This window comes from Natrix helvetica (assembly GCF_964273705.1).
Source record: "Natrix helvetica genome assembly, chromosome: 1".
Classification (NCBI taxonomy): domain Eukaryota; kingdom Metazoa; phylum Chordata; class Lepidosauria; order Squamata; family Natricidae; genus Natrix; species Natrix helvetica.
In genome coordinates this window covers 298,773,244-298,800,736 of record NC_138548.1, presented here as the reverse complement: position 1 = coordinate 298,800,736, position 27,493 = coordinate 298,773,244, and the positions used below count along the sequence as shown (strand labels likewise).

General features: G+C 43.3%; 1 protein-coding gene across 1 annotated transcript in view; it reads right to left on the bottom strand.

The window, feature by feature from the left end:
- Positions 1-26,608, bottom strand: part of TEX264 (testis expressed 264, ER-phagy receptor) — a 175,358-nt gene extending 148,750 nt beyond the window's left edge. The window contains exons 1-4 of the mRNA XM_081938081.1: positions 26,475-26,608; positions 11,461-11,501; positions 10,549-10,588; positions 8,270-8,559 (exon numbers count right to left, since the gene is read on the bottom strand). Coding sequence (XP_081794207.1) covers positions 8,270-8,527 — 258 coding nt within the window. The 5' untranslated portion in view covers positions 8,528-8,559; positions 10,549-10,588; positions 11,461-11,501; positions 26,475-26,608. The remainder of the gene's footprint in view (positions 1-8,269; positions 8,560-10,548; positions 10,589-11,460; positions 11,502-26,474) is intronic.
- Positions 26,609-27,493: the final 885 nt, after the last annotated feature.

Here is a 27,493-nt window from a genome sequence, read left to right as displayed (position 1 = left end):
CTTTTATAAGGCTTTCATGGCTGCTCTACCAAGTGCTAGTTTGTTTCCCACTTCTTCCTTTTCTGTTGATAGTTGAATCTAAAGGGCAGAAGTTGTCTACCACTTCAATATCTTATCTATTTTAAAGCTGGTTGTTCTACTTCTTGTCATTAGTGTGGTCTTCTCTATATTTAATTAGTCTATGTAGTCCTTGGGCTTCATTACTAGATCTTGCAGATCCTTTGCATTTTTGGTTATTACAATTTATCAGAATATTCAGACAAAAGGGATTCCTCATTCAAAGAGGGAACCCTGATCTTTAGCTTACATCCCCTTTTATAGTTAACATAACAAAGAAACCTGAAAGAGGAAAGTTGATTGGACAGGATAATAGCATATATGTTTATTAAAATGAGGTCTGAAGGGGAATAAATTGTAAGGAGAAAGGTTGTTTAGGGTTCACAAGAGATAAGCCAGACCCCAATTTGTACTAACAAACTTTTCTTATCAGGAACTAGACTCCAGCTTATTTATCACTTTAGGAATGTTAAAAGCTAGTAAATCTCGAACATCACTTTAAAAGAAAGAATATAAATCAGCTTAAAATACAAACTAACTATGTTAGTTAACAAATAACAAAACCCATGTTATTTGCCCCTCATAATGGGAGGGAGGGAGGGAGGGAGGGAGAGGGAGGGAGGGAGAGAGAGAGAGAGGGAGGGAGGGAGGGAGGAAGGGAGGGAGGGAGGGAACGAGAACATTGTCGAGGTCATCATGCCAAAGCCATGTTTTTCTGGATCACTTTTGCAGTGCTGACTTAATGATTTGAGTTAGCAAGAAAGATGATTATTTAAAGTGAACAACAAAAATGATATCTTGCACATCAAACACCAGGCAAGTGACAATGCCATATGAAGCCTCTATGGATGGAATCCAGCAAATTATATGGCAGATCTGCTTTCAAGACATTTGCTATGAAATTATCTCAGTGTCTGCCAAAAGCCACTGCTGTAGTTTGCTGCAGTTCTTTAGAAGGAACATTAAACACCCAACTGTTAAATTAATTAATTAATAATGACTTTGTAAAGTTATTTATATTCTTTATAATTCTGGAGAAAAAAAACAGAGAAAAGGAAGAACTTTCATTGACAGCCATTTAAAAGTGAATATGAATATTTGAATAAATAAGTAGTAACATTTGATCTTCTAAAAGTAGGCTCCACTGAATTCAGTATGGCTCACTTTTAAATAATTGAATGTAGAAAATTACGTTTAATAAACCAACTAACTATTCTATAACCAATTTTACTTCCCTTTTAATCTTAGTTTGAGTTCAGGAAATCTGATCATGCCACCAAGCTTTAACAATGGTTGAAGTGTGATAATTAATACTTAATTGTTAAACAAGCTGCAACCATCTAGATCAGGGGTGTCCAAACTTGGGAACTTTAAGACTTGTGGACTTCAACTCCCAGAATTCCCCAGGCTGGGGAATTCTGGGAGTTGAAGTCCACAAGTCTTAAAGTTCCCAAGTTTGGACACCCCTGATCTAGATACTAACATTCCAGGACATAAGCCGAGAGAGACAAGCTGAGATCCTAGACCCAAACACCTTTCTTGCTGCCCTGTCAAAATAAGGTTACTAAATACAGGTAGTCCTCAACTCATGACCATAATTGAGCCCACAATTTCTGTTGCTAGGTGAGAAATTTGTTAAGACAGTTTTGCTCCATTTTACAACTTTTCTTGCCTCGTTTGTTAAGTGAATCATTGCAGTTGTTAAATTAGTAACCCGGTTGTTACCTTTACCTTTACCTTTTATTTCGATTTTTATACCGCCCCCTCAAAGGGACTCGGGGCGGTGTACAGTCAAATGAAATAGATAAAATAGACTACAAACATGGAAACATAAAAACATAGAAGAGGAGGCAATACAACACTGTACAGGTAAAGCAGATAAAAACAGTATATAAACAATCCTAAAAAATACCCAATTAAAATTACCCAGTTAAAATATATCTGCCAAGAGGTATAATGAGGTTATGAATGGTCCAGGCCGGCTAAACGGAACAGGTGAGTCTTCAGTTTTCGTCGAAAGGAGAGAAAGTCGGTGGTGGTTCTGATATCGGGGGGGAGGTCATTCCAGAGGGTTGGGCCCATCACAGAGAAGGCTCTACTCCTAGGTGTCGCCCGTTGGCACTGCCTAGTGGACGGCACCCGGAGGAGCCCCTCCCTGTGAGAGCGAATCGGTCGCAGGGAAGTGTGTGGTAGGATGCAATCCCGCAAGTACCTAAGTCCTTAGCCATGGAGCGCTTTAAAGATGGTGATTAACACCTTGAAACGCACCCGAAAGACCACAGGCAGCCAGTGCAGCTCGCGCAGGAGCGGTGTTACGTGGGAGTACCTAGTACTCCCAAAAATAGCCCGCGCGGCTGCGTTCTGGACTAGCTGCAGTCTTCGAGCGCGTCCCAAGGGAAGCCCCATGTAGAGGGCATTGCAGTAGTCCAGCCGAGACGTCACCAGTGCATGAGTGACCGTGCGTAGGGCATCCCGGTCCAGTAGGGGACGCAATTGGCGCACCAGGCGAACCTGGTGGAACGCCCCCCTTGCCACGGCTGCCACATGGTCATCCATTGACAGCCGGGCATCTAGGGGGATGCCCAAATTGCGCGCCCGTTCCACAGGGGGCAATTGCTCGCCCCCTATGGTCAGCGATGGAATCAACTGACTGAACCGGGGTGCCGGTAGCCACAGCCACTCAGTCTTGGAGGGGTTGAGCTTGAGTCTGTTGTCCCCCATCCAGACCCCGACGGCTTCCAAACACCGGGTCATCACCTCGACAGCCTCGTTGGGGTGGTCTGGGGTGGAAATGTACAGCTGCGTATCGTCAGCGTACAGATGATACTCCACCCCAAAACCACAGATGATCTCCCCCAGCGGCTTCACATATGCGTTGAACAGAAGGGGCGAGAGGACCGACCCCTGAGGCACCCCACAAGTGAGTGGCCTCAGAGTCGACCTCTGCCCCCCTGCCAACACACATTGCGTCCGGTCGGAGAGGTAGGAGCCAAACCACCGCAAAACGGTGCCTCCAACTCCCATCCCCCCCAGCCGGCGCAATAGGATACCATGGTCGATGGTATCAAAAGCCGCCGAGAGATCTAATAGGACCAGGATAGAGGAACAACCCCTATCTCTGGCCCTCCAGAGATCATCGACCAACGCGACCAAGGCCGTCTCCGTGCTGACGTCTCCGTTAAGTGAATTGTGGCTTCCCCACTGACTTTGCTTGTCAGAAGGTCGCAAAAGGTGATCGCGTGATGTAGGGACACTGCAACCATCACAAATGTGAGTTAGTTATCAAGCATCCGAATGTAAATCACGTGACCATGGGGATGCCACAATGGTCATAAGTGTGAAAAATGGTCATAAGTCACTTTTTTTCAGTGCACTGTAACTTCGAACAGTCAGTAAGTGAACTGTTGTAAGTCGAGGACCACCTGTATTGCAATTAATGACATAGCCCTCTGCCTTGCCCATACCAACCTCCATTCCTTTAATGATTTCATTATTACTGCCCGAGTTTGGTGGGTGTATGAGAAACTATATAAATGAGTTATAAACAAATAAAATGTGCCATCACCACCCTCACCTCCAAAAGGCTGTCTATCGTTATTTTTATACATGGCTAATACATTACATTAAACTAATATCAAACAAACCACACTATAATTCAGCATGATATATTTTTATAAACCATGATAATATCTGTATCCAAAGGAATCATGATATACTCAGTTTTCGAAATCATTTACCGTATTTTTCGGAGTATAAGTTGCACCTTCCCCCCCAAAAAAAAGAGGGTGAAAATTTGGGCGCGCCTTATACACTGAATGTAGCCCCACCCACCCACCGGACCGTACCCTTTGACCTCTGCTTCCCAGCAATTTACCTACTTGCAGCAAACAAGGGCTTGTGGAGGCTATAGCAATCCCTGCAGCCTGAAATAGCTGATGATTGGGAGAAATTGAAAGTGAAACTTGCTGTTTGCTTCACGAGGCAAATTGCTGGGAGGCAGAAGCAGATATATTTTTTCTTGTGCTAATCAGACTGTTTGCTGCAAGGAGGTAAGTCAACAACTATAAATGCCTATAGAATGTTCAAATTATTAGACTTATTTTTTAAAGAGTGCTTTATTATTGTTCTAGACAGCTTAACAAAATGAAGAAGTTTTTTTAAAATAAATGCTTGATCTGCAAAGGCCCAGTACTATTGTATCTTCTTTTAAGTAGCAGAGAATAACTATACTTCCATAAAGCTCATCAATTTTAATAGCATCGGTACAAGTATAGTCTGAAATGCAACACTACAAACAGTGTATATTGTCTGTACTGTTTGCTGTTTGTTGAAAGGAGGAAAATTGCTGGGAGGCAGAAGCAGATATTTTTCCCTTGTTTTCCTCCCCAAAAGCTAGGTGTGTCTTATACTTCGGAGTGTCTTATACTCCAAAAAATATGGTATGTGTTCAGTTTCTATACTACTGCCACTTACTAGGGATGCCTGGTTATTCATTAAAATCAATATAAAATTAAAACATATAATTTTAAAATTTTAAGGAAAAATATTGAAAATCTAAAGAGTTTATTGTAGGTACCATATAAGAGAACTAGCAACAATTTAGAATACGTACATTTCACTGTATTTGGAAAGATTTTCAACTGTATTACATGCTGCTGTGATTTAAGATAAGCTGCACTGATTCGTTTTAATTATTGTCTCCTGTTCTACCTACCCACTCAATTGCCCTATCCTTTAGCTCGATGTATCAACATAAACATTCAAGCCAACTTAATAAATAGGATTTCTTTCTGTTTTTATAACACTACGATGCTCAGGAGATTTCAGAGGTTGAAGTGATGCAATACTAAATAGTTATGCCACAAGAAAACATACATATCTATTTTAAAGCAATATGCATTATTTTGACAAAAGCCCAATAGTCCAGAAGACAATATATTCTGTGATGACTATGTCCATTATTGAGAAAGCAACTGAGGGATATGCTTAAGCCGATTTTTTTATACTGAAATAGCAGCCCCTAAAAACAGAAGGTTAAATTAAGAGAGAAAAGATTTGGTTTTTTTCAGGATTAGAATCATAGCGCTGGAAGGACCTTAGAGGTCTCCTTAGAGGTCTTCTAATCCATCCCACTGCCCAAGACAGGAGTCCTTATACCATTCTGGAGAAATGGGCATCCAATATTTTCTTAAAAGCCACCAGCAATGGAGCTCCCACAATTCCAGCTGTTCCATTGACTAATTGTTCTATCAGAAAGTTTCTTGTTAATTCCAGATTAGATCTCCTTCTGACTAGCTTCAAGCCATTGCTTCTTGTTCTGCCCTCAGGTACTTTGGAGATCAAATCAACCCCCTCTTCACTGTGACAGCCCTTCAAGTATTGGAAGACATCTATCATGTCATAGTAAGCCTTGTCTTTGTTAGGCTAAACATGCCTAGTTTCCTTAGCAGTTCATCCTCCAGATCTCTTATTATCTTTGTTGCTCTTCTCTGACTCTTTCTAGGGCTTCAGCATCTTTTTTTGTATCATGGTGACCAGAACTGGAAGCAGTATTCCAGATGTAGTTTTGCTAGCTTAGTATAAATTGATATTATCACTTCTTGTGTTCTTGATACTATCCCTCTGTTGATACAGCGGATGACTGCATGGGCTTAATTGCTTAACGGCATTGGTTAAACAACTAGCAGAACATTGAGTTAGTTCTAGTTCAATCTAGCCACATCTCAGTTCAAGACTGAATTTCAATTAAATATCAAGAAAACCAGGTTATGAAGAAAAAGATAGGCATTGACCCAAGATCCACAAGACGCACAGTAAAAGTAACTCTGACTCATTATAATTCTTGGTGCCTGGGAGAATAGGGAGGAGGCCCATCCCAAGAGGAAGGGACTGCAACAGTATTCATAAGCAACCTTGGGAATACTCACTTCAAAATAAGAAGCCTAATTGCTACTGTTTACAACACAATTAGCATATCAACAACTTTAATCAGTGAAATAAAGAACATGGATGAAGAAATCTATGATCCCTTAAGTAAGCCGCCTTTTTTATTAAAGGTTTTTGAAACTTTTTCCCACTCATTTTCTTCATATAAGTAGAAGCATAAGTATCTTCTAGAAAACTTTTCTTGACAATGCCCAAATGTAGTTTTTCCTCTCCATACAATACAGTACTATAAATAGTATCATATCTTGGATAAGAAGTGAAACTCCATCAAAGAAAAACCAGAAAGTCCAGTTGCCTCTTGGAGAAGTACCTTTGGGACAACTATGACTTAGATGACTGAAAATCTCCATAGACATATCATTAATATGCTATAAACAGAATCTTCAATTATAAATGCAGCAGATGATCCATACCACTTTCAAAGGCATATAAAGACAAAATAATCAGAAACTAATAAAAATAGAGTTAAAAATTTCTTTGGCTAAGCTCAAGTCTACAATATATAAATCAAATGCCAAATAATATTCATGTTAAATCACTCTGAGTTTAAAAAGAGGTTGGAAAACAGATTCATTTATAATATATACACTATTATTTAATATTTATATACCATATCCAACAATACAAACTTGTTTTGGTAATTTGTTATCAGTTTCCTTTAAGGTAATTTATTATCTTGCAATCTCCTAGAGATGCTCTATTAATTGGAAATGAATCTCTAGAGTTCTTGAATCTGAAAGCAGAATACAGAATCTTCTTTCTATTCATTAAAATATTACAAATAGTGCCAGATTTATACTTATGTTTCCTAAAGTCCATTAGAGTCTAAAGAGTTGTGGAAGTCTTTAAAGTACTTCATTTACTGACCAATTTCTTTTATAATTTTCCACTCATATCGTCTTATGATACTCATAAGGATAGCAAGAAAAATGGTGCTACATTTCTGAAGCCAAAATTGTAGGTGTTGATTGTATATGCTGATTTTTCTCTGAGAAGCATTGTTCCATTTTGCTTTTTTCCTCTTCTCCCAAATGTGTCTCACATCCTTTTTTAAAGTTCCTTATATATAACATATTATTAGCTTTTATTCCCTGTGGTTGATGTGGGAATATTTTCTGGCTGATAGGTTTTCTATTTGGGAGACACTCTGGAGGAAATGCCATGCTTTTTTCTAATTCTAAAATTTGATGGATGATAAATAGCAATAGCACTTAGACTTATATACCACTTCACAGTGCTTTACAGACCTCTCCAAGCAGTTTACAGAGTCAGCACTATCGCCCCCAAACAATCTGGGTCCTCATTTTACCCATCTCGGAAGGATGGAAGGATGGCGAGATTCGATCTGCCAAACTGCTGGCAGCTGGTGGTCAGCAGAAGTAGCCGGCAATACTGCACTCTAACCACTGCGCCACCGTGGCTCTTGGGTAAATTGGGGTAACAATCTCATATGACGCCTTTCATTATTATCTAATATTCCCTCACTTATAATGGGCACTTGAAGAGACTCCAAAACATCTACATATCCTTTGGCAGTTCAGACTGATTTCTTAATCATATTCAGAACAGATCACAATCTCACTCCACCCTGAGATTTTTACACCTCAAAATCACACAGTTAAAGCAAATACATGTTTTCTCCTTTAAAAAGGAGATGCTAAGAAACAATGCTAGCAGAAACATGCATTTATATGCCAAATCATGTCCCAAAAGATGAGTCTTTAGCTTAGAGACAAACTTTTATCCCTAACATTCCCTTTGGTTTTAGTAGACAAACTGATACATCATTTTTGAAAATGACCAGTATTATTAGGTCAGTCACATTTTTACTATATACTATCCTAAGCAGTAGGACCAATTAGATTATTCTTCATGCAGAAATGAACTGACTACCTATCCCTGAATAACTGATAGCCATTTCTTCACTCAATGAATAATCCAGCCACTCTGCCTCATCTTAATTTACTTCACAGGGCTGCTGTGAGGATAAAGTGCATGTAACAGTAAAAAAAATGGACATATATTTGAATCATGAATGAAACAGATTTTTACAATCAAAACAGCCATTCTTTTCAGCCTAGACATTCTCTGCATCTGATTAATTTTAAAACTTAAAATGTGTCTGTCAGATTCCTGCTACCAGATTCCTCCTGATTTTTTGCCACCGTAGAGTAACATAGTTATCGTCTGCAATTTTATGTACAGCTAAATTTGGCGATGAATTCAGGTCTGACAAACCAATAAGTAGTTCTCAAGAGTGACCTACCGTGTGAGGGTTGTCATAGTAGATAGCGATAGAAGACAGCCTTGGAGAGACGCTGCAGCTCTCTGTGAAAAACCTTCCGGAGTCACCATAAGGTCCCACCTGGAATTTGTATGCCACCGTGATGTTGCCAATGGGGGGCAAACCAGCATTCACAATTACTTCTGTAAACAGTCCCGAATAAACAGCAAAGCCAAAGATCGTCAGCAACAGAAGCAGCACCAATGCCACAAACAGTCCAATTAGAAGCCAGTCCGACATGACTTCTGATGTATCCAATGTTCAGATATCAACTAATGACAAAAGAGGAGACCAAAGATTACTGAATGCAGATCCTCGTTGCTTTCCTCTATATGTTAGGACTTACAGTGCAAGAGAAGAGTTAAAAGGGATTCCTTCTTCCCTTACCTACAATTCAACGTAATCTTTATGAAACCTGCTTTGCTTATAAAGCCTTCCATGGGATGAGACTAAGATAGTCCCTCTTTCTAGTTGTGTTATTTAACCTATCTGATCTGGCAAGAAGGATATGTTCCTGATCCCGCCAATTAAAGTATGTCATTTAGTGCAGGGATCTCCAACCATGGCAACTTTGTGGACTTCAATTCCCAGAGTTTCTTAGCCAGCCAAGGTTGGAGATTCCTGATCTAGTGGGACACAGGAAGATGCCTTCTCTGTTTCAGTATCTATCTTTTGGAATCCCATTCCACCCATCCAAAATTAGATTGGACCAATCCCACTGGCCTTTCTGAAGACGCTTAAGACTCTGCTCTTCTCACAAGCACGGCGGTCAGAAGACAGAACTCATGAGGTGTTGCTACTTTGATGGAACAAGAACTGTTGATTCTTTGAGCAAGGAAATAACTAAAAGAATTAGTAAACAGCAGTAGAGAAATCTCTATTTACAGCAATACACTGCTGTTCGGTTGCCTGTGAACATTAAGATCTGAATTAGTTTTCTGTTTGTTTGTTTTGTCCATTTAACCAAGGGCAAGGAAGAAGCTTTGAATAATAGGGTCAGCATTTTTGGTATTGATCTGTTTGCAACATAATTTTCCAGTATATTTTTTCTTTTTATTAACATAATTGTTTTGAAATTATTACTGCTTCTTTAATATGAAACTCATTTTAACAAACATTTGTGAACAGCAATTGTCAGTTGCTCCTAACTCTCTGTTAAATTCAAAACATATCATTGCAGCAAATTGTATCATTTATGTAATTATACCAGTACACAAATGCCAAATCCCTTTAGTTGCCATAAAATTAAGATTAAAATTAGCATAATTTGAGCAACTAGGTAAGGAGTATTTCAGATACAACAGTTACCCACTGCCTCCAAAGTCCATTATTTGTAGGTCAGTTAAATCAAAGTTTCAATGAATTGTTTATTTGTATTATAGTACCCATTTATATATTTCAACTGCCAGGCAAACAAAAAAAGCAAACATTTCCTTGAAAAAAAATGTCAAAATAATATTAGGAAAAAATGTGGTGCCGTTCGTGTAGATTTGTGCAGAAAAAGCTTCCAAACCTACAGGGCTCCTAATGAACTCAACATTTGTTTTATATATATTCCTAATTCTCAAAATCTTCAAGGTAAAGCTCAGAAATATTACAACATCAAAAAGTTGCTTATAAGTTTCAAGACTTTGTTGTAATTCTTAATAAACTGATTTGACTGTTAACATAAACAAAGTTTCCAAGTGTTGTTTAATTGTTGCATCACTGAGCCTTTAAGTATGAAATTCTCTCTTGATTCAGCTCACCTCTGTTCTTCCCATTTCCCATTTTACACCAGGAATTGGAACTCCCTTAAGCTTTTCTATCCCATTAATGTACTATTAGGACAGACAATACAATGGCCTCCAGATGTTTCAGATTTCATTAGCTCCAGCCAGTAATTGCTGATAGGATTATAAGAATCCTCATCCAAAATACTCGGAGAACATTGGAATGCCAACTCTTGTAACTCTAATTTCAAAGAGTCAAACTACATATTAAACTGAAAAGATGTATGGAACCCAATATTAGTGCCATTTCTTTACCTACCAAAATAATAATTCATGATGTAACAATCTGGATAGTTATAGCAGCATTGCAAAGGTGTATGATTTCTAATTCAAATCCTACCAACTCAGATATATATTGTAAATCATACCATTCTTCAACCTGCTTTTATCCCTGCAAGATTCCAAGTGTTATGTTTATAGTTTGGGGCACATAAGTGGAAACCTACAGAAAAGCAACTGGAATAAGAGTTCGAAATGAATTAAACATACATGTTTCTTTCTCCAAACTGTCCTCTCCAAAGCAATCTTCCTAAAAAAAAGAATGAAAAAGTAATTACATTAAGTAGCAAAATTCTAAAGTAAAGATTCTAAAAGAGTAAAAAAAAAAGATTTTCATCACCCAGAAATGCCAGTTGTGCATGTGCACAAAAATGTATAAACTTAACATTGATTTCATGTCTTCAGATTAACAGATTGCCTAACTCACTGTACATTGTTTGAAAGCATCTAACAATCCACGCGTTTAACTAACTAATATTTTCCTAATTTCATTTAAATTAACGGCATATTTTGCAGGCAGCAAAGCTTTTGCATCTATGCGAAAGCTGGCACGATTATCTGAGAGTGATTCACACAATTGTTGGACAAATCATGAATACAGAAAAATGCCTGGAAAAAAAATCCTGCATGTAATGAATCAACCACTACCCGAAGGCCAAATAATTCATGAGGCAGCAATACACACATCTGACCTTTTTCCGATGGATGACACCATGAATTAACCTATCTTTAAAGTACGTCTTGATAAAGGTATCACTCAATATAGTTCTTAGGCTCAAGAGAGATATCAATACGATATTGCATCTCAAAGCAATCAGGCATAATTGTGACAAGGTGAGTGGCAAATAAATATGATAGATGATAGATGATAGATAGATAGATAGATAGATAGATAGATAGACAGACAGACAGACGGTAGGTAGGTAGGTAGGTAGGTAGGTAGGTAGGTAGATGATAGATAGATAGATAGATAGATAGATAGATAGATAGATAGATAGATAGATAGATAGATGATACATAAACATTATTTCTTGAAACTGAGATTTGTCCACTGTTTCATTCTTTTTTCAGAAATTTCATAATTTGAAACAAACACTTCTTCAATAAAGACATTGGTCTTACCTGAAAAATATCACAAGATCTTCAGATTCAATATTTGCTTTCTAGGGGGAAAAAACCGAAAGTTTAGTGATGTAGCCTGCTTTCATAATTTCAAATTTTACATTAGCATATCACTGCTCTATAATATTTCACTGTTATAAGCAAAAGATCCAGTAAGAATGGAAATAGAGAAGCATTCCTCCTATAAATGAACCTCTACCTGGGAGGATGGGAAGAGATCACAAATGCTCATACCAAGAGAATGAAAAGTATGCCTATGGGAGAGTTCTGTTCACAGTGGTGGAAAGAGGAGAGTTTAGAAAGGAAAGAGATTATAGTATATTCTTTCAAGCCATAATCTCAAATCTTTGCTGATTCACTCAATGTGGATGAAACAGAGGTATTCAAAAATAGCTCAGGTAAGCAAATGATGAAAGCATTATTGTAACAGCACACAAGACATGCTCCACCCTGGTTTGTTTGTGTATTGTGATATCACATGCATATACAAAAAGGGTGGAGCTTGCACAATGCTGCTTGCATAATTTTATTATTTATTATTATTATTATTTATTTTATTGAACTTATTAGTCGCCCCCTCTCCCCACAGGGACTCGGGGCGACGTACAGAGCAATAATCAAGATAGCACCATAAAATCGTGCAGAGGAGGTAAAAATAAGTCCATAAATAAGCATACTTACAAAGTTTAAAACCCCAAAAATATTAAAAACAAAATTTCCCATTGTAAAATGACCTGGGGTGGCAAGATAGTAACGTTATGCCAGGCCGGCTTGACAAAACAGGTAGGTCTTCAGCTTCATACGGAAGGAGCGAAGATCGGTTGTTGTCCGGATGTCTGGGGGGAGGTCATTCCAAAGGGTAGGGCCCACCACAGAGAAGGCCCTACTCCTGGGCACCGTCCCCAGGCACTCTCTAGAGGACGGCACCCGGAGTAGCCCCTCCCTGTGTGAGCGAGTGGGTCGCAGGGATGTATGGGGCAGGACGCGATCCCGCAGGTAACTAGGCCCTGTGCCATGGAGCGCTTTGAAGATGGTAACCAGTACCTTGAAGCGCACCCGGTAGGCCACAGGAAGCCAGTGCAGCTCGCGCAGGATAGGTGTTATATGGGAGAATCTCGATCTCCCCATAATAACCCGCGCGGCTGCATTCTGGACCAACTGCAGTCTCCGGGCGCACCTCAAGGGGAGCCCCATGTAGAGAGCGTTACAGTAGTCCAGGCGGGACGTCACCAGCGCGTGAGTGACTGTGCGCAAGGCCTCCCGGTCCAAAAGGGGCCGCAACTGGCGCACGAGGCGAACCTGGAGGAACGCCCCCCTTGCCACGGTCGCCACGTGATCTTCTAAGGTCAGCCGATCGTCAAGGAGGACGCCCAAGTTGCGCGCCCCTTCCACCGGGGCTAATTGCTCATCCCCGATGGTCAGCGATGGAATATGCTGATTGAATCGGGAAGCCGGGAACCACAGCCACTCTGTCTTGGAGGGGTTGAGCCTGAGCCTGCTGTCATCCATCCAGACCCGTACGGCTTCCAGACATCGGGTCATCACTTCGACAGCCTCGTTGGGGTGGTTTGGGGTGGAAATGTACAACTGAGTATCATCAGCGTACAGATGGTAACTCACCCCAAAACCACGGATGATCTCGCCCAGCGGCTTCATATATATGTTGAACAAGAGAGGCGAGAGAATCGACCCCTGTGGGACCCCACAAATGAGGGGCCTTGCGGTCGACCTCTGCTCCCCCGTCAACACACATTGCGTCCGGCCAGAGAGGTAGGAGTGGAACCACCGTAGCACGGTGCCTCCAATCCCCAACCCCTCCAGCCGGCGCAATAGGATACCATGGTCGATGGTATCGAAGGCCGCCGAGAGATCTAATAGAACAAGGATGGAGGAACAACCCTCATCCTTTGCCCTCCAGAGATCATCCACCAACGCGACCAAGGCCGTCTCCGTGCTGTGACCGAGTCGGAAGCCGGACTGGCGCGGGTCTAGATAATCATCTTCCTCCAGGTGACGCGGAAACTGCTGAGCCACCACACTCTCAACAACCTTTGCTAAAAAAGGAAGGTTGGAGACAGGACGATAATTTGCTAGTTCCTTTGGGTCCAGAGAAGGCTTCTTGAGCAGGGGCCTGACTACCGCCTCTTTCAGGGCGGCCGGCATCCGGCCCTCCCCCAACGAAGCGTTCACCAGCCCCAGTAGCCAGCCTCGTGAGCCCTCCCAGGAGGCCAGCACCAACCAGGAGGGACACGGGTCCAGTAAACATGTGGTGGCCCGCAGTCGCCCGCGCAACCTGTCCAAATCTTTGATGACAACAGGGTCAAACTCCTCCCAGCATGGTCTCTCAAGACTAGTCTCGGACGTCCCCACTGGAGCACTGGAGTGGGTCCAACCTCTCCGGATATGATCGATTTTATCCTGCAGGAACTCTCCAAATTCCTCTGCCCTGCCCTGCAATGGGGGGTCCCGCTGCTCCTGTGACAGAAGGGAGCGGGTCACCCGAAACAGGGCAGCAGGGCGGTTCTCTGCGGACGCTATAAGAGTGGCACAATACTGACGTTTGGCCACTCTTATTGCCACAAGGTAGGTCCTTATGTAGGCTCTTACCTGTGTTCGGTCAGCTTCGGAGCGGGAGGATCTCCACTTACTCTCCAGGCGTCTCCTAAGGCGTTTCATCGCCCTTAGCTCCCCGTTAAACCAGGGGGCCCGGGTCGATCGTGGCCGTCGGAGAGGCCGCAAAGGCGCCACCCGGTCCAAGGCACCGGCAGCCGCACTATTCCATGCGGCTACCAGGTCCTCAGCCCGGGAGCGGGACAGGTCAGCAGGAAATGGCCCAAGCTCAGCCTGGAACCTATCCGGTTCCATCAGGCGCTTGGGGCGGAACCATCTGGGATAATCTGGTTCCGCCTCCCCGCGGTGGGGAGTAGCGCCAGGGAAGTCAAGCTGGAGAAGTGAGTGATCTGACCATGACAGGGGCGTGATGACTAAATGCCCTCTTCCCAGATCACTCGTCCACTGGTCGGAGACAAACACAAGATCCAGAATGTGGCCTCGCTCATGAGTGGGGTCCTGAATTACTTGAGTCAGACCCATGGCTGTCATGGAAGCCATGAATTCCCGGGCTACCTCGGATGCCTTTCCCGTTGACGGCAGGTTGAAATCCCCCATCACTAGTAGTTTGGGGGTCTCAACCGCCATCTCCGCGATCCGCTCGAGGAGCTCGGGCAGGGCCGTTGATGTATGGCGGGGAGCCAGGTATACTATCAACAGGCCCAACTGACTCCCTGGACCCCACTTTACGCCCAGAGACTCACAACCAGATGTCTGCGACACAGTGAATTCTCTCGGTGCCAGATCGTCCCGGATGATAATTGCTACCCCCCCACCCCTACCTTGGGCCCGTGGCTGGTGGAATACACGGTAACCTGGAGGGCACATTTCCCTGAGGGGCAACCCCCCCTCCGGGCCCAACCAGGTTTCCGCTATTCCTGCGAGGTCCGGCTCCCCCTCTGTGATCAAGTCACTGATGAGGGGGGCCTTGTTAACCACGGACCTCGCGTTACATAACATCAGCCTAAGGCCCAGGCTCTGCTGATCCTGTCCACCTAGTCTGCGGGGGTTGGTGCAAGCGACCGGGCGTATCCAGTGGCCCCGGTCTGCCAACCGACTATACGTTCTTCTGGTGTCCTCGCGCCTGCCCCTCCCTACGACCGTCGTGATTGGAATTCCCCTTATAGGGATGTTATTTCCTCCCACCCGCTCCGCTTCGCTACCTTCCGTCTTGACCCTCCCTTCCGTCTTGACCCTACATGTTGGCCTGGTTGTATCCATACCCCAGGGCCAAACCAACCCTCCCCGCTCCCTGGAACCCCTTAAAAGCTTTACAAAACATTTTACTAAAAAACCCCTAATCCCCCGCTTCCTCCACCTCTCTGGGTTAATAAACCCCTCATTGAGGTGGGCCTTCGTCAGGGCAGGGGGGCACGCCTGCGAGAGGGGGGAACCTCGCAGTCGAAGGATGTCAGACCTTGAATAAGTTGGGATGATGACCAATCTATGATTATGGCTATGGCAGGGTCTCTCTTTGTAGCAGGTCTAGGATGTAAGATTAACAAAGAATGAAGTAGAGAGATATTTAAAAATAAGATATTGAAAGAATCAGAAAGAATCATGGAATATGGTAGGTTGTAATCAAGGACAGGCATGCTGGCTATAACAAGTGGAAGCGAGTACAGTTTTAATTGTATCTTCCAAGTAAAAACTACAGCTTGGTAATGACAGGAACCTTCTGTCAACCCTGAAGGGATCATGGCTGAGGCCATCTTGAAGGCTTCAGGACTGCCAGACAACAGGGGAGGGGGGAAATTGTCAGATGGGGTTTGTAGCCCCAAAAATAAAGCTTTCCTGTGGGAACCCAAGGACACTTCCCACAGGTGGCTGGCCAGAGGAGGGCTGAAGTAACCAAGCAACCTGCAGCTCCTGGATTGGACACCTTACAATAGTAGAGTTGGAAGGGACCTTGGAGGTCTTCTAGTCCAACCCCCTGCCTAGGCAGGAAACCCTATACCGTTTCAGAGAGATGGCTATCCAACATCTTCTTAAAGACTTCCAGTGTTGGGGCATTCACAACTTCTGGAGGCAAGCTGTTCCACTGATTAATTGCCCTCACTGTCAGGAAATTTCTCCTCAGTTCTAAGTTGCTTCTCTCCTTGATTAGTTTCCACCCATTGCTTCTTGTTCTAAACTCAGGTGCCCTGGAGAATAGTTTGATTCCCTCTTCTTTGTGGCAACCCCTGAGGTATTGGAACACTGCTATCATGTCTCCCCTAGTCCTTCTTTCTCTTAAGCTAAACATACCCAGTTCCTGCAACTGGGTATGTTTAGCTTAAGAGAAAGAAGGACCTTCATCAGGAAGCAACCCAAACTAAAAGAATTCTATTTAGTTTCGTGGTAAATTTGATTATTATTTATTTATGACACTTTTTATGCCATGCCATAACAGTTTCTGAGCAGTTTCTGCTCCCCCTCCATAAAAATTTAGTCAGAGGCTATAGAACTGAAAACCATACAAAAATTCAACTAACAAATTTCAGTACACACACACACACATACACACACACACACACACAAACTTTCCCTGGAAAGCCCTCTAGGATGGAACTAAACAGGATTCTCTAGAAAGTGTTCAAAAACTGGTAGTTTCAACTTAAAAATCTCTCTCCTTTGTCATTACTAGAGCTATTACTATTTTAGAGCTTCAAAAAATTTTTTTAAAAAAGAGAAGTTCTTAGACATGGAGCATAAGGACACCTCCCTATTATTTATTAGTGTAGCAGCCCATAGTGTAAAGCACACTTGGGATAAAAACTGCAATTGCTTTAAATGTTGCACTAACTTTTGAAACCTGAAATTTTAAAAATGCAAGTTTTGAGGCAGCAGGGTTGTTGTTTAGGGTCCTACAAAAGCCCAGGGGTATGGAAGAAAGATCAGCTTTAACAGAGGGGTCTTCTGTTCATAGAAGGTCCAAATCATTGAAAACAGAATTGTTTTCAAAGTGGGAACATCCTAATAATTATCCACTTTACTTCAAAACAGAGAGCGATTCTGGAGCACAGCCTTTAAGGGAGACATTCAGGGGTGGGATTCAGCCAGTTTGGACCGGTTCAGGTGAACCAGTAGCTCCGGCAATTAGCTGGGGAGTGAACCGGTTCGCTCTAACGATCAGGTGGGCCCACCCGCCCACTCCTGTGCTATACTTACCTATATCCTCTCAGCTGATTCATACGGCAGAGCGGATTGCCGCACCTCAGCTGTGTTACTCCCCAGAAGTAATGTGAAAAGTAAATTTTGTTAAAACCGTGCATGCACATCAAGCTTGTGCGTGAAGCACGCGATCACCGAAATGGTTGTTAAACCGGCAGGATCCTACCACTGGAGACATTACAATCTCATAAACTGATGGAAGAAAGCTTATTTGAAGCAACCTGATTCAAGCCACCTTGAACAGCTGGCAAGTCACTGGCAAGCCTATGCCAACTGATAAGCTAGCAGTTCTACTTTTTGATGAATAGCAAATTCAACTATTTTAAAGAAGACCCCAAATACAAGACTTTACAATAACTGAAGCAAGAAAACATCGGAAAATCTAGGCAAGCATGACCCAACACCTACCAAATCTGGGCTGCAAAAATGCAGATGACCACCAAATGGTGGCACAGAATTAGAGCCTTCTCTATCTCTTTGTGGATAATCTAATGCAGGGGTGTCAAACTCACAGCGTCACAGCAGCGTCACGTGACGTATTGGGACTTTTTTTCCCTTTCGCAAAACTGGGTGTGGGCATGGCCAGTGCATGACGCATCTGGCCCGTGGGCCAGGAGTTTGACAGCCCTGATCTAATAATTATTTGGATTTGTAGCTCAGATCTAGCTGCTCTACCTCAATTGGGCAAATGATTCAGCTGGAAAAAGTCCTTCAAGTGAACTATTGACAGTGGCAGATCAATACAAATGCCTGGTTCAAAGCCAAATCTTTTAGTAATAATGCCATCTTCCAAAGGGATGTTCACTCTTACAAAGCATTTACAATCCACCCTTCCTCTTCTGTAACATCAATGAAGACTATGTGTAGGAGGTATAGAGTGAGTTGAGTTTCTTAAAGCCTTTCCCTATTCACCAATTTCTCCTGCAGTCATTTTTGAATGTTTGGTTCCCAACTAAGCTCCAAACCCACAAAATTCTAAATTTATTTAGAAAATTGGGTAGTATTATGTATAATGTGCCTATTTGTTCCTACAGCTTTCAAAGCAGCTTTAAAATGTAAGATTCTTAAAAATTTAAGAACTGATTAATTCCATAATGTTGACCATTCCCACAAAACCAACCATGACATTCTATATCCGGGCCAAGAAACAACATCTGTACCCAGAAGGCAGGTTTCTAAGTATGATCACATTCCAAACCAGGGAGGAAAGATAAATCAGATGCATATTCAAACAGGTATAGAGGTATCTACCTTTCCTGAATTGCCTTCAGCGTATTTGGATACCTCTGCAAATTTGAATCCCATTGCATATCTAAACAGCAAATGGGGACAGAGGCAAACATATATAAAAACACAACCAATTTAAACCAATGGTTTCAGAAATAATAAAAAAGTTGTCCGTGCAAAACATATACCGTATTTTTCAGAGTATAAGACACACCTTTTTCCCTCAAAAAAGAGGCTGAAAATCTGGGAGCGTCTTATACACTGAATACAGCATTTTTTGCCTCCTAAAACCCCGTCCCCTTCACCAAAATGGCCTTGCATAGCCTTTAGGAGGCTTGTAGAGTGCTCCTGGGGGCTGGGGAGGGCAAAAATGAGCAAAAAACGGGCCGTTTTTTGCTTAATTCTCCCCCCCCCCCCGCAGCCCCCAAGAGCACTCTACAAGCCTCCTAAAGGCTATTCATGCCCTTTTTGGGGGGAAAAAAAACAGGCCCGTTTTCATGAAAAAATGTGTTTTTGGGAGGTCTGCAGAGTGCAAAAACTTTTTTTAAATTTGCCTCTTCAAAATCTTGGTGCGTCTTATACTCCGGTGTGTCTTATACTCCGAATAATACAGTATATATGTTCTTTTGTTTTCATTCCTGGGAGAAAAGTATCCAGGCCAAGATGACTTTATATCACTATAATCCATCATCCTGTTTATCCCATTGCAAGTGGCTTATTACATGACTCTAGGATACCCAGAAGCAAGACATTTAAAAAATGCTAAAGGAAGTACTGCTGAAAATTGCATATTTTTTTCCTTAAGTTAGCTGCATTTATATTGTAATTACAAGTACATCAGCCCATATTATAAGATTACATTTAAAGGTTACACCTGAGTATGTTTAATTAGGAGTATGCATGATTAAACTCAAGGTTATTTCTGGGTAAACATGATCTATATAACACAGTCTAGTTTTGCATTTAAGTGGTGGCTTCAAAAATTCAAAAACGTCTAAAATGGGAAACAGTTAAGTATAGAGCTATACTCCAGGGATCATTAAATATCTTTATAAGTGACAAGAATAGCAGTGGCTTCAAACTTGTTCCCTAGATCTTAGCCAGAGTAAAATGGCACTACTGCCCCACATAGCATATTCCCAATATTATTATTCTTTGCATAGTTGCCCAGGCTGTGTTTGCTGACTTCATCTGGCCTCAGGGTCAGATCACATTACCTAGATGGGAAGCTACCAGGAAATATCACTACCATTGGCTTTATCACTACTATTTAATTTTACTGTCATAGACAATAATATCATAGGTATCATGCCATAAATCATCCATCGGAATATCACCGTGATGGCGAACCTATGGCACGCGTGCCGGAAGTGGCACGCAGAGCCATTTATCCCGGCACGCGGAGCCATCACCAGTTGCTCTTCCGGGTTCGGGCGCAGCATCCAGCTGGTCTTTACGTGCATTGGCATGCCAGAAAACAGAAGAGGAGCCGCCCGGTGCGCATGCGCACGCCAGGAAAATGACCTTGTTTTCAGTGTGCACATGCGCACGCAAAAAACACCAACAGGAAGAGCAAGGGCCACGCGTGCCAAAAGACGTGGAGAGGGGATCCCGGCCGTCGCTTAGTAGAGCAGAGCTGTGGTCGGGGTTTCCCTCCCTCCCTGCCCGAGTGGGCTTCTTGCGTGGCCCTCGCCCTCCAGCCCATGGCTCATCTGCAGTCCGAAGGGCTTGGCCGGCTCGGGCACTTCAGAAAAGCAGCGGCAGCGGCAGCCACAAGGGGAAGGGCAGGAGCGGCCAGCCGGTCCCTGCAGCCACTCCCACACCAGCCAGAAGCGGCACTGTGATAGCCGCCAGGCTTCCCTCCCTCCCACCTAAGTGGGCTTCTTGCACGGCTCCAGGCTGCGCCTCTGATGAAGATCCGCGGTCCAGAGTGCTGCCGCTTCCAGCGGGATATATTCTGCCAGGCCCTTGGCAGCGTCTTTATGCGGTTAGCTTGCCTCCCCACCAGCAGCTCCTCCGCCAGCATCCCGGCTGGAAGCAGCAGTGCAACAGTCGCCATTACCAGGGGCGAAAGGGTGGCAGTGGCGAGAACAGGTGACCGCCACCCCTTCCTCCCTTCCCCAACAGCGGCTGTTGCGCTTTTGCTTCCAGCCGGGATGCTGGCGGAGGAGCTGCTGGTGGGGAGGAGAGCTAACCGCAAAAAGACGCCGCCAAGAGCCTGGCAAAATATATCGCGCTGGAAGCAGCAGCTCTCCGGACCGCAGATCCTCATCAGAGCCGCAGGCTGGAGCCGTGCAAGAAGTCCGCTTGGGTGGGGAGGGAGGGAAGCCCTTGGCCGCCCGTCCTCGCCACCGCCACCCCTTCAGCCCTGGTACTGGGACGCCTTGGCAGCACTCGCCTCGCGCGGCAGCAAAGTGTGTGTGTGCGTGTGTGTAATGGGGGTCTGGCTGGGACCGATCAGCTGAGAGGCTGGCAAAGAAGCGGCGCTCAGAGGAAGAAGGCAGAGATGCTGGCTGGCATTCACTTCCCTTACTTTTCGCCGCCGCTGCCCCGGCAGGAAGGAGCATTACCACCCCCTCCCTGCTGGTTGCAGCCCAAGCCCCGCCTGCCCTGCTTAGCTGAAAGTGGCGAGGGAGCAAGCCGCGATGAGCAGGAAGGGAAATGAGCGCCAGCCACACACACACACACACACACACACACCACTTGTTGCCGTGCAAGGTGAGCGCTGCTGGGGAGAAATCAGGGGGAGAGGGGGGAGAAGACCATCCCTAGCAGAAGATTGTTTTCTTCTCCCCCTCCCAGATTTCTCCCCAGCAGCGCTGGTCTCGCGCGGCAACAAGCGGTGTGTGTGTGTGTGTGTGTGTGTGTGTAATGGGCTGGATGGGACCGATCACCTGAGAGGCTGGCAAAGAAGTCTTCCCCACTGCCGCGAAAAGGCAGGGATAGTGGCCAGCGCTCATTTCCCTTCCTGCTCATTGCGGCTTGCTCCCTCGCCACTTTAAAGCTAAGTAGGGCAGGCGGGGCCTGGGCTGCAACCAGCAGGGAGGGGGTGGTAATGCTCTGTCCTGCCGGGGCGGCGGCGGCAAAAAGTAAGGGAAGCGAATGCCAGCCAGCATCTCTGCCTTCTTCCTCCGAGCGCCGCTTCTTTGCCAGCCTCGCAGCTGATCAGTCCCAGCCAGACCCCCATTACACACACGCACACGCACACTTTGCGGCCGCGTGAGGCGAGCGCTGCCAGGGAGAGATCAGGGGGAGGCGAGGGGGGGAGAAGGCATCCCTAGCAGAAGTTTGTGTTCTTTGTTCTTCTCCCCCTCCTGCTGATTTCTCCCCGGCAGCGCTAGTCTGGCGCCGGGGCAAGCAAGGGGGCTCTCTAAGAGAATGAAAGCCTCCGGAGCAAGGGGAAGGGGGTGCATGCAGTGTGTGCGTGTGTGTGTGTGTGTGTCACGTGCGCATGCGCAGTTGTGTGGGGAATTGAGTGGGCACGCGGGGGGGTGCAGTAGCGAGCATGCACGCAATTCTGGCACGCGGTAGAAAAAAGGTTCGCCATCACTGGAATATCAGGAATTGCTGCTTCTCCTATCCTGCTCTTGTCTTGTCCTTTTTAACCAACTAAATCTACCTAAGGATGAAGAAAGGCAGCTACTTCTTAAACAGAAAAACAAATAGCCGCATTTCTCTTATATTGAAGTTATACCTTTCAAGAACTCAAAATTATTTCGAACATATAAGATTTCAAAAAAATATTTGAACAAGAGCCAGCAAGAAACTATTTACGTGGGACAAGTCTAGGCTCCCATTTCTCTATTCACAATATAGGGGAGAACATTAAGACCTTCTTTAAGCACTGGGCAATGCCACCTGACTTAATTAGGATAATCAGGGCATTTGGGACAAGATCCTACTCTGGTTCGCATTTTACACAAAACACTTAAATATTTAAATAACCTCAGTCAAAACCTGTTTTGAGAAATGATGCACCATTTAAACATGGCAAAAAGATATAAGATATATGTAGTTTTCGACTTATAACCATTCGTTTAGTAACTTACAGTTACAAAGGACCTGAAGAAATTACTTATGATTGTTTTTCACATTTATTACCATTGTGGCATCATCCTTGTCACGTGATCAAAATTCAGACGCCTGGCAACTGGCATGCATTTATGACAGTTGCAGTGTCCCAGGGTCATGTGATCAACTTTCTGACAAGCAAAATCAATGAGGAAGCCAGATTCACTTAACAATCATGTCATTAACATAATAACTGCAGTGATTCACTTAACAAATATGGCAAAAAAAAGGTCGTAAAATGAGACAAAATTCATTTCACAACTGACTGGTTTACCAATGGAAATTTTGGGCTCAATTGTAAAATGAGGACCACCTGGATCTAAGCTTGTTTGGCAGGGGGGAAAATCATAAGTTAAATTTAAGGCCTTACAGGATGTAAAGAAAAAAAGGGGAATTAGAAGATGACCTGAGATTTGAATGGCATGGTTGTATGACAAAAGGTTAATTATTTCAAAAACAATTATATTAGATGTGTCATACTGAGAATATGGAATAGATGCAAATCCAGGTTATCTCCCAAAACACTTTTGTGGCTTTCAGCACAAAAAGGATTTCATACATGTGAAATAATAGGCAATCACAAATAGCTAACTTATTATGAGATATTAGAATTTTGTCAAGGGAAATGTAAAATAAAATTAAGAGAACTGGTGGCAGAGAAATATAGTTATCAATTATTTTTTTATTTGCATTCAGTTATTAGAAAGATTTAAAGTAGACAAAAAATTAGTTTTAAGCACTGTTAAGACTGAGTTTGAAATGAAATAGTGTACAAATTATGAACATGTAATTGCTAAAAGGTATTAGATTTTATTGAAATTTGAAACAGACGAACAAGTGAAAGAATATATGATAAAATGGGCTATATTTTGTTATAATATACAGAGAAAATATATAGTTGAAAGGATTGAAATTTATATTATGTTATAATCTTAAATATAATGCTTATAAAATGACGTATGGTTGGTATATGTCAGAAAAATTGTCTAAAATGTATAAAGGCACTTCAAATTTATGCTGAAAATATGAACAACAGGGATACTTTATCATGTTGGGTGGACATCTAAAACAAGAAAATTTTGAATTCCAATACATACATTGATTCAGAGGATTTTGAAGTTTTATATAAAATTGAAACCAGAGGTCTTTCTTTTGGAACAGAGAAAAAAAATGGAAAAAAAGTTATGGAACTTTAATTTGTATAGGTTTACTGCAGCAGATTATTGCATGCACAAAAATGGAAAGATTCAGCATTATTTACAATTGGAAATTGTTGGTGAAGGTGGATGAGATGGCCAAATTGACTTATATGATTAGAGAAAAAAACAATAATCTACATTTATTGCTGGAAACCCTTATGGACTTTTTGCAGAAAACAGGAAAAAATGAACATGATTTTGACTATTAGGCAGGATATAGAAAGAAGAGAGATATGTAGAGACAGAGGTAAAGTTATAATTGTACAGTATTTACAAGTAGTGTAAAGAAAGAAGTAAGCCACTTCTTTTCCTGCCCTGACAAGAATGGCCTGATGCCATTTCACACAATTAAATATATAAAAATAGGTAAAATACTAGTTAATTGAACTGTATTTATCATTCCAGTGTGATATATTATACAAATTGCCTTTCATTAAATAATATAAAGTTTGTACTATGGTAACATGTATTTATTCTTCCAGCATTTATTTTTAATTCTTAAACCTAGGAAGTGAAAATCAGAGGCACAATATCTAAACATACTATCTTCCACATATATCAAAATCTTACTTTATGAAAAAAAATGAAACAGACAAAATTATTACAACATGGAAGTGTTGCTTTGCTTGGCTACTTGAAAATGAAAATTACAAAATCATGTTCATCTTTTTCTCTCCAATGAGCTGTTTTGTCTCTCCCAAAACAGTCTGTTTATTTTTACCAGCATTCTACTTCCTGGTTCATGTGTACCGGCTTGATGAGATCACGATGCTCGTGCACAGTTTCCAAGGCCAGAATCTACATTTACAATTATTCCTTAAAGAACTAGGACTGCTTTTAACTAAACCTCTGAAATATGCTTTCTTTACCAGCAATTGAACTAACAGGTGAATTCATTGTTTTGGAAAAATAGAAAGATCAAATATCTGGTATTTGCAGAGACTTGTATGAAAAGAGGATTTTTTCTCTTTTTTATCCTCTGTTTATGATGTTCCCAATGCTCAGTGCAATCATATATTTATGTCACGGCAACTGCTGGTAAAGACAACTATCTGAATGGAATGAGTCCTTGGGACAAGTCCAAAATATGATCCAAACAACAAGTCTGGTTAAAAGCCAGTTCAGTAGCTGTCACTCACTTGTCTTTCCTACCCAAACATTTTTCCATCCAAGCGTAATCTATGATTTTAAGTGCAGTTACAATCATATTCCTAAAGCCATAAACTACTAAACCACAGAAAAGTAAGAAAGGAGTCGTTGGAATTATGTTACATCAACTAAATCCTCCCTGCATCTAAAGCTCACTTTATTTAAAATTGTGTAATGTTTACTCATCTCTCAACACTTCATCTCAGTGTGGCAAGGGAATGAGAAACTTAGTATTTAAATCAAACCAATGTTTTCATTCTATATCCTCCAAAGAAAAGCTCTAGACTAGAGCATGAAGAAAAGGCTTAAAAAGAAACCAAAATGCTAAAAAAAACCAGTGAGAATTACTAATGATTAGTAATAGGATGAGATTAGGCATCTCATCAAATTAAAACTACACATACAGTACTTATCTAAAGTCAGATCAATTGAACTAAAATAATTTATATATCCAAGTAAGCATGCAAAAATAACTTTAAAAGATGTCTGAATTAAAGTTTTAGATCGACAGCGAAAATGGGATGTTAATTTGTTTCATAATTAAAGTTGCTAGGTCTCTTTCTGAAAAAGTCCTGTTCCTTAACAGATTTATGACTACCAGAATTTCAGGTATAAATGTTTTATCAGGATGTAAATAAGATGACAATTTACACTTTAAAAGGTTCTGTATTATTGCTTGTTATGTTGCTATGTTATGAATAGCACAGGAAGCGTATTAATAGAATGCAAACGATTGCTTACATACATTAATGATATTATAATAGTATCCTACAAAATACAAAACTGTTCATAAACGAAGATAGGGGACTCGCACAAGTTAATAAGACCAAAACTGAAAACCAGAGGTCCTCATTTGCATATCATTTCTTTAGTGTTTGCTACTGTAAAAGTAAACTCAAGGTAGGTAAACTGTTGAGGCTTTGTTTGCTTGCTTTCCTTCTAAGAAAAGTTCTCATCCCAGAGCTTGATCCATTTGCCTCCATAATATCCAAGTGTCTCCTGATCTCTAAAGAAGCCAGGCCCAAGTTGCGGATCCCTCCCTAAGCAACATTGAGGAAAAGTGACAGCCAACTATTCCTGCTCCCCCTACAACCTGATAGTCCCAGCTGGGCTATTGTTGATATCCAGGCAAAGGGACTCCATCCCCTCTTGACTCTTCCTCCAGCACCCCCCCCCCATGGGTCCCTTTCCCTCTCCACAAACCACGACCACCCCTCTGCTGATCCCACCCATCCCAGGAACCCGCAAGACCATCTGTTCATAGGACTACCCTCCCTTCGGATCCCCAGGGGTCGCTCCCAACCCATTTCTCCCCCCCCACACACACCTCCTGTCTGTCACCTTCGCTGCCCCACAACCTTGGTCCAACGATCGGGGACGGGGGGAGGGTGGAACAGCCCCGCCAGACCGACCCTCCAAGCCCCACTTCCCTTCCGTCCAGCAGCCACCCCGCCGCCCATTTGACACCTAAGCAGGCACCCATAAGGAGCCACCCACGATCAACTTGGGACCCCCTGATCCTTCAGGCTTCCCCCTTCTCCTTCCTCGGCGTTGCAGGATCCAGCCACCGGGATCGCCGCCCGCCCGCCCGCCCCTCCGACTCACCCCCTCCCTTCCCGTCACAGCGATGGGCAGCGGAGCCGCTTCGGCGAGCAAGTGGCAGCTTCCCGGCTCAAGTCGCGGGCTGAGGAAGCTGCGCTCGGGGACGCGCTTGGCCAGGCGGCCTCCGCCGCCAAGCGCGTCCCCGCCCACCGCGCCGTGCACGTGCCCTGGCGGGAGCGCGCTACCAGCAGCTGACGCGTCCGGGAACCTACGCCGGCCGCTTTGCGCTTTGCTGGGAGGGAGAGCGAGAGAGGGCGGGAAGTGGCAATTGAGGCAGAGCCCTGTAGTGGAAGCCCTCGGTGGAGCAGGCCTCCTGCCTTCTGTGCCTACATGGACGAGGGCGACGAGCACGTGGGGGGCGGGTGAAAAGGCGGGCTGGGCCCCGCTCAGCTGGTTTACAGCTTTTTTCCGTGACTTAGCTGAAGCTTTCCTCTCTGCACTTGCGGGGGCGGGAGGGAGGCTAGAGGAACCTTATTTAGTGCCGGTTTTAAGGCCGTGTTCGGATGCAGTGTCAACTCTCACTCTTTTTTTTTTTTTTGGCGAGTTGAGCAGGCAGCAATTCAATCAAAAAATAGAATAACAGAGTTGGAAGGAACCTTAGAGGTCATCCGGTCCAACCCCCTGCTTGAGCAGGAGAGAAGCATTTTATACCATCCCTAACAGCAACTGCCTTTCTTTGGTGGAGGACAATGGCTCTTTCCCATCTGTGGGAGGAATCTTCTCTTTACAACTATTCCCCATCTTAAAATGCGACTGCTCAAAGAAGCCTATCCGGTCTGAGCAGCAAAAGTCCACTTAGAATGGTGAAAGAAAACATAATGGCTGCCTTGTGTTTGGAAGCCCAACTCGTCCCCCCCTCTGCGATTGCACCTCTTTTCCTAGAAGGTGGCATGGCCACCATCAGAGGTTTATTCAGCAGGTTCAGACCAGTTCTGGAAAACCAGTAGTAGAAATTTTGAGTAGTTTGGAGAACCAGTAAATACCACCTCTGACTGGCCCTGCCCCCATCTGTTCTCTGCCTC